This window comes from Micropterus salmoides, unplaced genomic scaffold (genome assembly GCF_014851395.1).
Source record: "Micropterus salmoides isolate LMB-PRFRI ecotype aquatic unplaced genomic scaffold, ASM1485139v1 Ms_hic_scaffold_7, whole genome shotgun sequence".
In the NCBI taxonomy this organism is placed as follows: Eukaryota; Metazoa; Chordata; class Actinopteri; order Centrarchiformes; family Centrarchidae; genus Micropterus; species Micropterus salmoides.
This window is the reverse complement of record NW_024044459.1, coordinates 16,819,146-16,832,318: the sequence shown is the minus strand read 5'-3', so window position 1 is coordinate 16,832,318 and position 13,173 is coordinate 16,819,146. Positions and strand designations below refer to the sequence as shown.

General features: G+C 39.3%; 1 protein-coding gene across 3 annotated transcripts in view; it reads left to right on the top strand.

The window, feature by feature from the left end:
- The window catches only part of LOC119892179 (transducin-like enhancer protein 4), a 35,259-nt gene that overhangs the window by 16,314 nt on the left and 5,772 nt on the right, over positions 1–13,173 (top strand). For 2 of the 3 annotated variants that reach the window (XM_038704323.1, XM_038704325.1), the window contains exons 6-13: positions 2,699–2,773; positions 3,510–3,711; positions 5,411–5,427; positions 10,238–10,360; positions 11,123–11,176; positions 11,267–11,419; positions 11,862–11,994; positions 12,463–12,644. In XM_038704323.1, the coding sequence (XP_038560251.1) occupies positions 2,699–2,773; positions 3,510–3,711; positions 5,411–5,427; positions 10,238–10,360; positions 11,123–11,176; positions 11,267–11,419; positions 11,862–11,994; positions 12,463–12,644 (939 nt within the window). The remainder of the gene's footprint in view (positions 1–2,698; positions 2,774–3,509; positions 3,712–5,410; positions 5,428–10,237; positions 10,361–11,122; positions 11,177–11,266; positions 11,420–11,861; positions 11,995–12,462; positions 12,645–13,173) is intronic. The other variant, XM_038704324.1, reaches the window with a different exon arrangement.

Sequence of the window (13,173 nt, the reverse complement as noted above, 5' to 3'; positions counted from 1 at the left end):
CAGGAAGGAGTGAGTGTGGACTCCAAAACTCTCCTCCAGATTAGCCATGGATTAGGAGGGTTTAGGGTGGATTAGGAATAATGGCATTAGACTGTGGTGCTGCTACAGAGCCCTGAGGCCCGCAGAGAGGGGAGGCAGGGAGAAGGAACGGCTTTTACCGCTTTGTTTTGATGCACAGCCTCGTTTACTGCGTGTGCATATGAAATGTAGCACAATCATATTATTATTGTGCAGCAAATCACATCGACTGTGTTTGTGTGTGTTTGTGAGAGCTCTTTTGTTTTTTATTTATGTAATTTTGCCATTATTGTTCCTCCTCGCAGTTTGGACATGTAGGATGATATATTATATATATATATATATTTTTACCTGTATAACGATCAATATCAGAATTATGCCTAATGCATTTGTGCATAATTGTTCATATAGGTAGTGTTTGGTCGCACATCTTAAATACTAGTGGTAACATAATTGTAGCCTCATCACAGTATCAAAGAATTCTGAATCCTGGATCATAGTCTTGTTATGCTCACCTCTTGATCTGATATTTCTTGACTTAAATTGTGATTTTTGCCAAATTTATACTGCATTCTCTTTAGGCAAAGATGTTGTTGTTCATGTTCTTTTTTTTGTAAAATAGTGTTTGTGCTCAGCAAACAGTTAAATTAATTAAAGAAATGTTTCAGTGTGTTCAGTGTATCACCAGTATTGGAGTATGTTTTCAACCAACACAGCCTTAAATCTGGCATAATTTAGCCAGACTGATATAATAAATTTGGCAATTTTGTCTATTTAAATGTGACAATCAGAAGCCAATTTTTTAGTGGATCTAATTAAAATCTTATTTTATGTAGTTTTCTAAAAGTCTTTGCAATGATTGCTGCAAGCTTTTGATATTTACAGTCGCGTGTTCTATTGCAACAGTGTAAGTATTACAGTCTTTACATGGAAGCTTATAGTGATCCAGCTACTGTACTTTTTTTCTGCGTTGAAGTCATTTGTGTTCATCACCCCTAGCTATTGCAGATGCTTGGAAACAGTGTTTTAATAAATCCTCTGTGTTTTTATTGTTTGTTTCTGCATCAAGTATCATCTTACAGTAAAGGTAACCACTAAACTTTAATGGCAATGTGATTTATCCGATTTGTTAATTGTTGGTTATGGAATTTATTGTGTCCATCCTAGGGTCTATAAGTATCTATGTCTATTAAGAATTATTGATAATAATGGTATAAGAGCTATTTGCCAATACAATACACTGTAAACACGTGCACATAGTGGTTGTGAGAAGTGAATTATTGATAATAATGGTATAAAAGCTGTTTGCCAACATTCGTCCGACCGATGGATCTTTTCATGTGTGTGAGTCACGTCAGGCAGGTCGGACTCAGTCTGCAGAGGTGTAGCTGAACTCGATGGTCAGGTTCATTTCCACACCGGATAAGCTCTTTCATCTCTGCCCTACTTTGATGTTTTGCGCTCTCGGATGAATCTTGCTGCTCTCTCTCTCACCGTCTGGATTTGTCTTTCTCACTCTGTACCCTTTGGATGACTTTGCCCAGTTAGCTACCTGTCTCTCTGGCTGTCTCTTTCTCTTTCTGTCTGCACAGATGTCTGTTTTTTCTGTATTGAAGATTTTACAGCTACACTATTTTGAGATGTATGAGCACAAAACGGACAACAGACTTGCATAGAATTTGTGGATTTAGCTGTTGTGCCATCAACATATGACTGTAAATTGAAAAAACGGGGAATGTTTCACTACCCCAAAAGTGAATCATCATCTCCAGCACAGAGTACATGCATACAATGATTTACTCTATAAGCTTGCAGGATCTCTTACACTGGGCTTCATTAGATAATGTAGGTGTTTATATCACGATGTTTGGCCACTTGTGCTACAGTATGTCTTGGACCCATTTAACTGGCCTATTCACGTTACACCAACAAGCATACCCTAATTAGCTACTGATTTTTTTTCTGTCCAGTGAGTTTTAATTAACACACTGGTTAGGATTAAATTATGAGGAGAGGTACTTGTTTTCCATACAAAGAGCAAGCAGCATTGATGACTCAGAGGTGTCTCAGGTTCTTGTCTGATGGCATTTAAACTGTTCAGAGCCGCAGATTTCAGTGGGAAATAAGATGGCAGATGCTTTCGTCCAGAAACTGGTGAGGAAAAATATATCTTGTTCAAGTACAGTAAGATATTATAACTCACTCTGTTTCAGCACATTTACAGCTGATTTAATGAGACGTCAACAGTTTGTCAGGTTTTATGACAAGTGCGTTGCTGATTGATTGTTATCGGTCAGTCTGGTAAAGTGGGCGTCTAACTGACGACTGCCATTTAGCTGTTGATCTGTTAGATAGGAAAGCAGATTTGTGATGGAAAAAAGCATCACACAGAAAGAAATCCTGAACAGATATGAGGTAGTAGCTGATTCACAGTTGTGCAGATAGTCTTTTGTGATGTCCTGTATTAGGTAAATAATTCATATTCATTTACAGCAGAGACTTATGTAGGAGGAATACATTTTTAATGCTCTTGATGTAGTTTCATGTGTTTGTCCATGGAGGTCATAATCATAAACCTTTTTTAAAATCCAGATGTCTGAATTGCACAGATCTTCTTTTCTCTGTCTCAGTTGCTGCTTCAATATCATACTTTCTTTGATTGCCACTGTTTCTCTCCCAGCATCAGCAGCAGGTGGTGCAGGCGGTGGAGAGAGCCAAGCAGGTCACCATGGCTGAACTCAACGCCATCATAGGAGTGGGTGTATTGCACACACACACACACACACACAGAGTAATGGGAGATAGTGTAAGACTCAACAACTAATGTTGAAAAAGGGGGATGACAACAGATAAAAACAGCTTTAAACAATAACTTCTAATGCTAAATGAGAAAGACATGAATGGAAAGATGTGTCGTGTTTGTTTTTTGATCGTTCACCAAAGTTCAATAAATTTTTTTTAGCTTCGATGAGTCTTTGATGTGATACTGCAGCCTATAACTACTGAGATTTATAATGTGAAAAATAGGCTTAGAGCTGTGGATTTACTGCACATCGGCATGGCAGATATCCAGAGTGTTTGGCGTGTATGTAGACCAATAAGCAACAAGAAATTTCAGTACAGAAGTGAAACAGAAACAAACTGTATGTTTGAGGTTGAGGTGTCACTAGTTTATTTTTCAACTGCCTTGTACAAATCTTGCGTTACATTTTACTAACTAAATTCAAAGGATCCTTATCAGAAATGTTAATTTACTTTTATTTTATTTTTTTTAAATCTCCTCTAATAACCAGTACATGTAAGTATTTAGAAGTTTCAGGTACCATGCGCTGGTCCTACTGTTAGTTTTTCCTTCTGTGGCTCTCATTTTATCTCTCCCTCTCCTCAGTTCTCCTTCCTGTCTTTCTCTGCCACTTGTTTGTCTTATACTGTCGAGAGTGCTTTAAGTCAAAATGTAGCATTACAGTAATCGTTATTTTTGTGTGGTTCAGCAGCAGCAGCTCCAGGCTCAGCACCTCTCCCACGGCCACGCCATCCCCATCCCACTCACGCCACACCCAGCGGGCCTCCAGCCCCCCCTGCCCCCTGGGGCCGGTACTGCCAGCCTGCTGGCTCTATCGTCCGCTCTGAGCCACCAGCTGCCGCTCAAAGACGAAAGGAAACACCACGACAACAACAGTGAACACCCGAGAGGTATGTGTGTGTACAGTAGGTGTTTATGTGTTTATGGCTGTGTGTGTGTAGGTGTTGGAGACTTCATGTCTGCTGTAAGTTTTAGCATGCATTACTTATGTGTAAAAAAAAGTCACAATTTGAAGTTTTGTTTTTGTTTGGTTACTTCCTTTTTTTTATTTAATACAGAAATAACTTTAATTCTACTTTACTGTCACATCTAAGAATGATGCAACAACTTGGAGGGCAATCTATAACTCTTTACCAAATAGTTGCATCAAACTTAATTTTATCTTATCCTTTCCACTGTTGAAATTTCTATTATGTCACATTCTTGCATCATGTTACTATAAATAAGAGCTTTATTAGATTGCTGTAAATCTACATTTTCATGTCTACTCTCCTCTCTTACATTCACTGACTAGATTGTTTATCTAGTGAAAAGGTGTATATACCCTTCTAAAATATAATTTTGTTTGTCTGAGATGTTTTAAAAATCCAGACAAACATGTCAATATTTAATAGAAATTGTACAAATGTGCTGTTTTATTCATAAGAAGACGCTTAATGCATTTAATAAATATAAATACTGAAGCTGTTATCTTTTGTTCAGTTAATGATCCCAAACTAATTATACATGTCTGGAATATTGTGCCAAAGTTAAGAATTATACCACCACTGGCTGATGCTTAATTGTTAGTACTCTGAATGAACAGCAGTTAAAGCAATTAAAACCTGATTTGTCATTATGCCATTTTAATTAGACTAATAAGGACCGATACAAAACCACCATGATGCCTCTTTTCTCTGGGTCTCTTCAACTCTTTTTATTCTTCTCCGAGCTGACTTTGAGCTCAAGCATTCAATTACAGTACAAAGAGACTGTGTGTATGTGGGTGTGTGTGTGTGTGTGTGTGTGTGTGTGTGTGATCATGTGAACATTGTGTGCCAGCTCTTAATTACTCTCTTGCAGCATGACTGTGGGGTTTTATAGAGTGCAGTAGAGCAGTTAACCTTGCCCTTTAGCTGCAGTAAAGCTAACAGCTGCTAACTCAGGTAATGCCTACCCCCATTAGGAGAAATAATCAATAACAATCCAACTCCATCTCTAGCTGAGTTCCTGTGAATGGGTGTGTGCTGGATGGAGGGAATAAGAGGTTTCTTTATTTGTCCTTTTAGTCTTTATAAATGCATTTCTTTGTTCTAATGCATGTTGTTGCCAAATCTAGTGTCATTTGACTCCCTGGGCTCCTTGATTTACAAATCCATCAGCTTTTTGGACACGTGTATGTGTACATGCTAGTATGTACATTTAGGCTACTAACTTGTCTAATACAAGCATCCCTGATGATCACAGCACTTTCATTGGAAAGGTGCAGTTTCTTTCTCTGCTAAGAATGGAGTGCTGTAGCAAATGTGACCTAATGCCATCAGTATAATTATGTATTTGTGCTTTGTTTCCCATCATGACATTTCACTTATCATGCTGTAGGCTTGCTGGTAAAATGAAAAGGAACATTCTCAGTTAATTTACGTTGAGTCTTCGCTGGCATTAATGTTACCTCAGGTCATATCATCATCAAGCAGGAGAATCAGTTAGCCATCTGTATGTGTGTGTGCACATTTTTCATTACCTCTCTGTCATTATTGTGCTTGTTGCTCAGACATTAAATGCCTTAATCCGTCATTTTTTTCTGTCTCTTGCCCTCTGCCTCCTCAGACAGAGACTCAGTCAAGGTAAGTCCTTCCTTGGGTTCTTTCTATCACTGTAGGATTGTGTTTGCTGTACAGAATGATTTCTTCTCAGTCAACTTAGCTTGATAAATATTATGAAAGGGGAAAAAAACAACTATTCAAATAACTGATTTTCAGACCACAAATTTCGTCTTTATCAACATTCTCTACCAGATCATTATTCATTTTCATTCCTAACACACCTGCTGGTGGCCGAAGACTAATATTTGATATCATATGCAAAGAACATGAAGTGAATAAATTAGGACTGATATATGATACCTGCCTTCCTTGTTCTTAACTGTCTCAAGGAAAAACACAAAATCAGTCCAAACTATTATGATAAGTATGATATTGTCATAATGTCTTGGCATATACTTCCGCATTTATTTAAAACATTTGTGTCAACTTGTGATTACAAAGTCCATGTAAGTATTCCACATTTACTGTACAAAGTATTTCTTGCTGTTTTTTTGGAAATGGAGACAAAGATTAGGAAAGAAAAAAAAGAAACCCCAAGATGAGCAAAGAAAAAAAGCACACATGGAGGGAGGGCGGGAGCAACATGAGGCAACAGAGCAACATTACATCCAGCACTTGTAGTAATTAGTCCCTTAAGCGGAGCTTTTTTCCCAAGGCAAACATTTGGTTTGTTGAATACTCAATGAGCAGATTAGCATTTCTTTATTCTGGCAGCCCGAGCTCACACACACACACACACACACACACACACATGCATGCATGAGTTTTGTGGGTTGTGTGTGTTCTCTGGTGTTTTGGAGTAGGTGGAGACAGGAGGAATGTTTAATATGTTATCTTCTGCCCCCCATGTAGTGTATCCTCCTCCACACACACACACAAACACACACACACACAGAGAGCTAGAGGCACCACGATGGGAGCGATTAACAGTGTGTTGCACGTGTGCCTGTGTGTGCGTGTGTGTGAGGTCGTCAGAAATCAGTGTTAAAGATAGAAAGACCAGAATGATGAATGCCTTTCATTAACGCCCTGTGAGAACACACACAACCACACGCACACACATACACACACGGCCAACAGTCACTTCATGAAACCAATAAGCCCCTTGTCAGTGGTCTACAGTTGCCTTGGCAACAGTTCACAGGGTACAGTGTGTGTGAATTGCTTGAACATCTGTGCCTTAATGTCCTTGGTGTTAGCACCTCACACACTGATAAAGGTATGTGGGTGTAGACCTACATGTGTGTCTGCATACTTATTGTTGCCAATACAGACAGTCAATTATGTAGCTGTGGTGTGTTCAAGGACTGCACCTCCTCAGGCCTGTTAGCGCACTTATCAAATGAAGCTAATTGTTGGTTCAGTTGTCAATGCCATTGACTTTTGCTTTTCTGAGTATTTGTTATTTTCCCTTTTCAGTCCATTATGTAATGAAAGGAGATAGATGGTTTGGAGTGGTTGCAATTAAAAGATAAACGTTTTTTTTTAATTGCTATGACCTTAAATATAATCACTCAAGGTAAAATCACACTTCTCAAAGTCCTTGATTGTGTGCTATGTTTAGAAAGAAAGGTGGGAAATGAATTCCTAATGAGGCTTTCAGGTTTAGACTGACCTTTAAAATAAATCACCTGTTGAAAGTAACTGCAACTTGTTAGCGTGGTTGCTGCAGAAGCTATCAGACTTCTTTTTTCATACATTTTTGTCTTGTTTTTTTTCACTGGTAAATGTAGGTTTGCTGCTGCAGTCTGTTTCTTTGTTAATGTTGGGATGCTCTTTTTGAAAAGTCTGAATACACTGTACAGTCTGATCTTCCATGCTGCGTTGGCTGCCGAATAAGAAACAAATTGAGTCTAACGGAGGGATCAGAGGTGATAGATTACACCAACTGACTTGAACCCAGAGTAAAAAAGGTTTTATGGTGTGTACAAAGCCATCATTTTTGTGGGTTAGTGAGCAAAAGAAACTGAGAAACAAAGGGAATAAAATACAGGTTTTCCAAACAGTATACACTCTCTTCCTCACTCATGGTGGCAAACTGGAGATGTGTTGGTTCAGGGAAGGAAAAACAGAGAAGGTGGAAGAGAAAGAGAGTAAAGACTTAATATACAGTAATGGCACTGTTTATTACATTGTATAAATGGCTGTTCATTCAGAAGCTGTTGCTTTTCAATTGTATTTTGGCATTGCCTTGTTGAAATAGAAATGAAGACGTTTGCATTTAAATTTTCTTTCTGCCATTTAGGCACTTCTCATCCATGTTGGCAAAAAAGCTGAGGTTCAAAGTTACTCATATCACATAAACGCATAAAAATCACTGTGTTTTCTTTTAGCGCCGTGATACATTATCATGGCCATTTGAGCAATTGAACAATGAAATTAATTATTTTAAAAGACATTTTGGGGGCCATGGTAGCCGAAAGGGTAGAAAAGTGAGCTTGTGGCCGATAGGTTGCGGTTCAATCTTCGGACTGCTAGGGTAAATTTGGGTGAAAATGAAAATGAAACCGAAAGAGCAACTCTCTCAGGACCACAAATGACGTGCCCATGTCCTTAACCTCCAACTTCTCATGTGGAGTTGCTCAAATCCCATTAGATCAGGCAGCTTCCAGATTTGAACCGTGTGAGTGTGAGCAGGGAGATCCTGAAAAAGGAGAGCGATCAGTGATCAGGACTCTGAAGCTAGCAGGAAAGATTGTATCCGACCTCTATCGCCCCCCTCACGCCACAAGAACACACAATGACACTGACTTGTCCTGTCCCATGGACACTCCACATTACATTAAACATCCACCTGGAGGATTGCTGACCTTGACTTAATGGTACTTAACAATATTAATATACACAAGAGAAGCTTTATCATTCAGGGCTTCTCATTATTGGAGAGACATGAAAGAGTCAGACTGATTGCGAAACTGAAGTTGAGCAAAACATTGGAGGTTAGAGGTATCATAATCTGGAGTTGCAGAATCGATTTGAAATGGGAGGCAAATGTAATTATGATGTGCTGGTAAATGAATGCTTCCACCCCGCCACACCACACGGTTCTTCATACCCACAATGCTTGTACTGCCGACAGAACCTTCATTTGTCTCTGCAGAAAAATTAATTTACCTTGATGTTTTTGAAAGAGCTAATTTGCAGGCTAATTAATCTAATCAGTCTTGAGAGAGAGAGAGAGAGAGAGAGAGAGAGAGAGAGGCTCAACCTGCTCTGTCTCACTCAAGAAGTGACACACACCTGTAGACACTCTGACATCTCAACATTGTTTGCACATACGGTGTACTAAAATGTAAACAGATACAAGTGCTGCCCGACTGCACGCGTGCGCACACACACACACACACACACACACACACACAAACTGAACATCACTCCTCCCCCACAGAATCTTTGTCATCAACACTTGCAGCACGGCAAAGGGCAGTGGAAAGGTTACAAGCGTGAGTTAGTGGAAAGGTCGAGTTAAAGGTCCTGCTTTATTTTTCTTCTCTCTGTCCGTCGTCTGCTGGGTAAGGAGCGCCTCCCAATGAGAGAGAGAGAGACAGAGAGAGAGAGGGACAGGCGGAGCAAGAGGGGAAATGTTTAGTTGACCTTATTTTGATCTTCGCTTCTCAAAGAGGTTTAATCCTTCAGTAATGGTATTGAAAGGATGCCATATTTGATTAAGAAAAGAGAGACATCAGTGGAACAACTCCTCCTCCCCCTAATTTCAGAATAATGCTGCTGAGTTCAAGCCATGATGGTGCAGTCAAACTGTCAAGGATGCAGCGTTGTTTTGGCATTGTATGGATGCAGTGAAAATTAAATGGTTTTGACAGGCAGGGGAGTTTTTAAAGTGATGTGTAAATCCAGCCGTGGAGTGGATCGCTGTCATTTTGTGTTTGCACTGTTTGCATTGCTGTCTGGCTGCACCCTTACTTCCAGATTTAGTTCAAAGCAGAAGTCATGACACATTCGAAAGATTTAGAGCATTTAAGTTGTATCTTACTTTTCACCCTGTCCTGGTCTGGGCATACGATGTAAGTAATATTTCTTAACCTATCAGGGTCTATAGAAAGAAAAGGAAAGTCCCATCTCCCTCAGCTCACCCTTCACTGTTCTTGTCTCAGACTGCATTCATTCAGGAGCCACGTTATGAACACACACAGGGGACTTTTGTAGCACGTCCAACACATCTTTAACCTTAGGACTTCTGTAGAGTTCACTAGATATTTTTAAATGGTAAGCTATGAAGTAGACACAATATATACCAGTGTCAGTAGAAATAAATAATGATTGAAGGGCCCCTGCGCCCAATTTCCTTTGATTCTTTTGGTATTAAAGGGTTGCTTCACCCAAATTACAAAATAAAAACTCTCTTCTGGTATGTATTCATGCAAATGGTTTTTGTTTTATTTGCCAAGGTTTTGGGAGATTCTGCCTTTCTGCCTCCACACAATACAAAAGGAAATGAATGGAATTTCGTTGGTGGATTTTGCTGCTTGCTTAAATTTAAAAGATTCAAAAGCAAAATGTCAGTGTCAGTGTGACTCTGAATAATTCACAGAGCACGCTGTCAACTGCTTTCAGTGGGACTGTTTCTTTGGTTGAAAGTAGTTTCAAGGAAAACTGTTTTAAAAACTGCTTCTAAGACATAGATAGAAGATAAAGATGGTAACAATAAATTTAGATGTAGATGATTACCAAACATGAATGTTTGGTAATTGGGACACTTAAAGCGTTTCCTCAATCCAGGGACATTTTTAGACACAATCCTGGCCAGTGCATACTGTGGCTTTGGTCTTTTAAGAAGAATCTCCTTTAAGTATATGGTTCTCGTTTCTTCCAGAGCTCATCTGTGTCTCCTTCAGCCAGTTTTCGGACTGGAGAGAAGCACAGGAGTTCCAACGATTACTCTTCCGACAGCAAGAAACAGAAGACAGATGATAAGGAGCTGGCCTCTACACGCTATGTGAGTGAACATGCATAAGTATGTTTTTTGTTTTCTTTGTTGTTTCTGTAGGAAAGACAATGAAAAGGTGTTTAATTGTTTTGTAATTGTATGGCTTCTGTACTATATTAACTTGAAATTAAAACTGAAACTTAAAATTGAATCCAGACTCAAATATTCACGATTTTAGAGATGAAAGAGGAGTGCCAACTTTCTAATATAAAATCCACAACAAAGCAAAGGCAGCCTTTCCGACAGTATGTGTCGTGATCATACTTGAGCCACATTCAAACCCACGCCTTTTTCTTCTTCTTGTTTTTTTTTTTTTGGACAGTTGGCAATTGAAACACAGTGAGCGAGACACCTGACATGGCAAAGGTTGCAGCTGAGATTTTAACTCAGTATGTTGCCGTTTATGGCTTGTACCTCCGCCAAATGAGCCATCTGGATGCTATACAATGAATCCATTTTGACCACTTTATATGATAATTAAAAAATATAAAAGGAACAATGCCAGAAGAATGATTAAAATAGCCTTTATTACCTTCTCGCAGAGCAATAATTAAATAATTTATTTTATGATTGCCCTTGCCTGACTGTATGTGTAATTTCTATTTTACTTGCAATTAAAGAAATGGGATATTGAATGATAAAAGCGCTGATTATCTGTATTTTATATCTTTATCTGGTTTACACTTAGTAGCTTGTGTAAATCTAGCACAGAAACTGTTTCAAAATGTTTCCACCACAGAGTGAAAGTTTGTGTCTATGTGTCCATCCCAGGAAAGTGATGGAGAGAAAAGCGATGACAACTTGGTAGTGGATGTCTCCAATGAGGTACAACACAGTTTAGCAGCGTGGCGTCTTTTGTGTGAAGAAATATGTCCGCCTGACTCTCTTGCCTTTGTCTGTGCTCACTCAACACAGGATCCAGTGTCTCCTAGACCAAGTCCTGCCCACTCACCACGGGAGAACGGGTTGGACAAGCGTCGCCTGTTGAAGAAGGATGCTCCGCTGAGTCCTTCTTCCATCGCCTCCTCCAGCAGCACACCATCATCCAAATCCAAAGAGAATAATTTGGTGAGTCATTTGCGTAAATATAGCTTTCTGGTCTTCCTTGTCATTGCGTCTCTTGGTAGTTTTCTATTTTTAGGCATTCATAAAAATGTAATCATTGTAAAGTAAGGTATAGAAGGGAATGAGTTTGGTGTTAAAGAAAGCAAAATGTAGAAAAAGGGGAAAAACCCCTTGATTATACCAGGTGCATAATGCGTCTCAACACTTCTATATATATATATATATATATATATATAGAGAGAGAGAGAGAGAGAGAGAGAGAGAGAATTTTATGAGTCACATACTCAAACCGTGAATGGTTCCTATGTTATTTAAATATTTCTGCTCTGCTATTAAATTTGGAAATGGTTGCATATGTCTCTAAAACGTTCTGCTAAGAGACAACTGCTCCTACTGAAGTCATAGTGTTTAAACTTCCTGTGATTAAGATGATTTTGCTTTGTAGAATGAGAAGTCCACAACACCTGTGTCAAAGTCCAGCACCCCCACATCCCGCTCCGACGCCCCAACACCCAGCAGCACCACCACCCCGGGCCTGAGGGCCGCACCCAGTAAACCGCCAGGAGTCGAGACGCTGGGTGAGTGTTGCTAACAGAACATAAAACCTCTCTGCATGCATCAGTGAGATAGTGGATATGAATCAGTAAGAAGCTTGACTAAAATTGATGTTTTGTAAAAGTGAAAAACATGTCACCATAATCCAGTGTAGGCAGAAATAAACCTATAAGATTAGATAGAAATATATCCCGAAGGAAATTCTATGGCTTACTGTTGTCATTAGCGCACAGCTATTATTGTTTTAGTATGTGCTAAAAAGCCCATTTTGAGCAATAACATCATAATGTTTGTAATTTGATTACTGTCCAGCCAAATACAGAATATGGTAGCTGTATGAGCTCAGTCTCTACTCTACCTGGGGTGTGTGAAGACTTTAATGGGAGCGTGAACCAAAACCATCCTCTCAAAAACATTGCCACACAGATCAAATAGGCTCTCTAAATGTCACAAATTTCACACCTTGTATCAGACAGTGTTTTGTCTTGTAGCTCCTGGTCTCCGTACGCCGTTAGCCGTGCCCTGCTCGTACCCGTTTGGAATGGTTCCCCACCCGGGCATTAACGGAGATCTGAGTGGAGCAGGAGCAGCCTACACCGGCCTGCATAACATTTCTCCACAGATGAGTGCGGTGGCTGCTGCTGCAGTGGCAGCTTACGGACGCACGCAAGTGGTACCTGAACACACACATACACATTGTAGATGTATACACATACCAACACACTCAGTCAGTGTTGCCTGTCAGGGATTGGTAAACAAACAAACAAACAAAAAAGGGGCAGTAGCAACTTAAATGGGGCAAAATAACATCAAGTCATACAGTTTGTAATGTTAAGCATTCTAATCATTTGCCTACTGCTGCTGCTGCTTTCAAGTAGAATTATTTTTTTTACATGATCTTTATGACCGCATTTACAACTGTTGACTACATATGTGTGATCGGAAGAAAATATAGTTGTTAACATGTCAAACAAATGAAAAAATGTATGGATGGTGGAAAAGGTATTATTTTCTCGGGTAGCTAGCAGAAAGTTATTTGGTGATTTGCAGGTAAAAAACATCAAGGTTGAAACCAGACAAAATTGTGTTGAAAAAGAAAGTTTTTTGAGATGCTTAACCTGTGTTTTAACACTGTAAATACATTTCAGTTGACTATAATGTATTTGTTACTGTATGTTTTAAATAGTGCCATTTAAATGCTC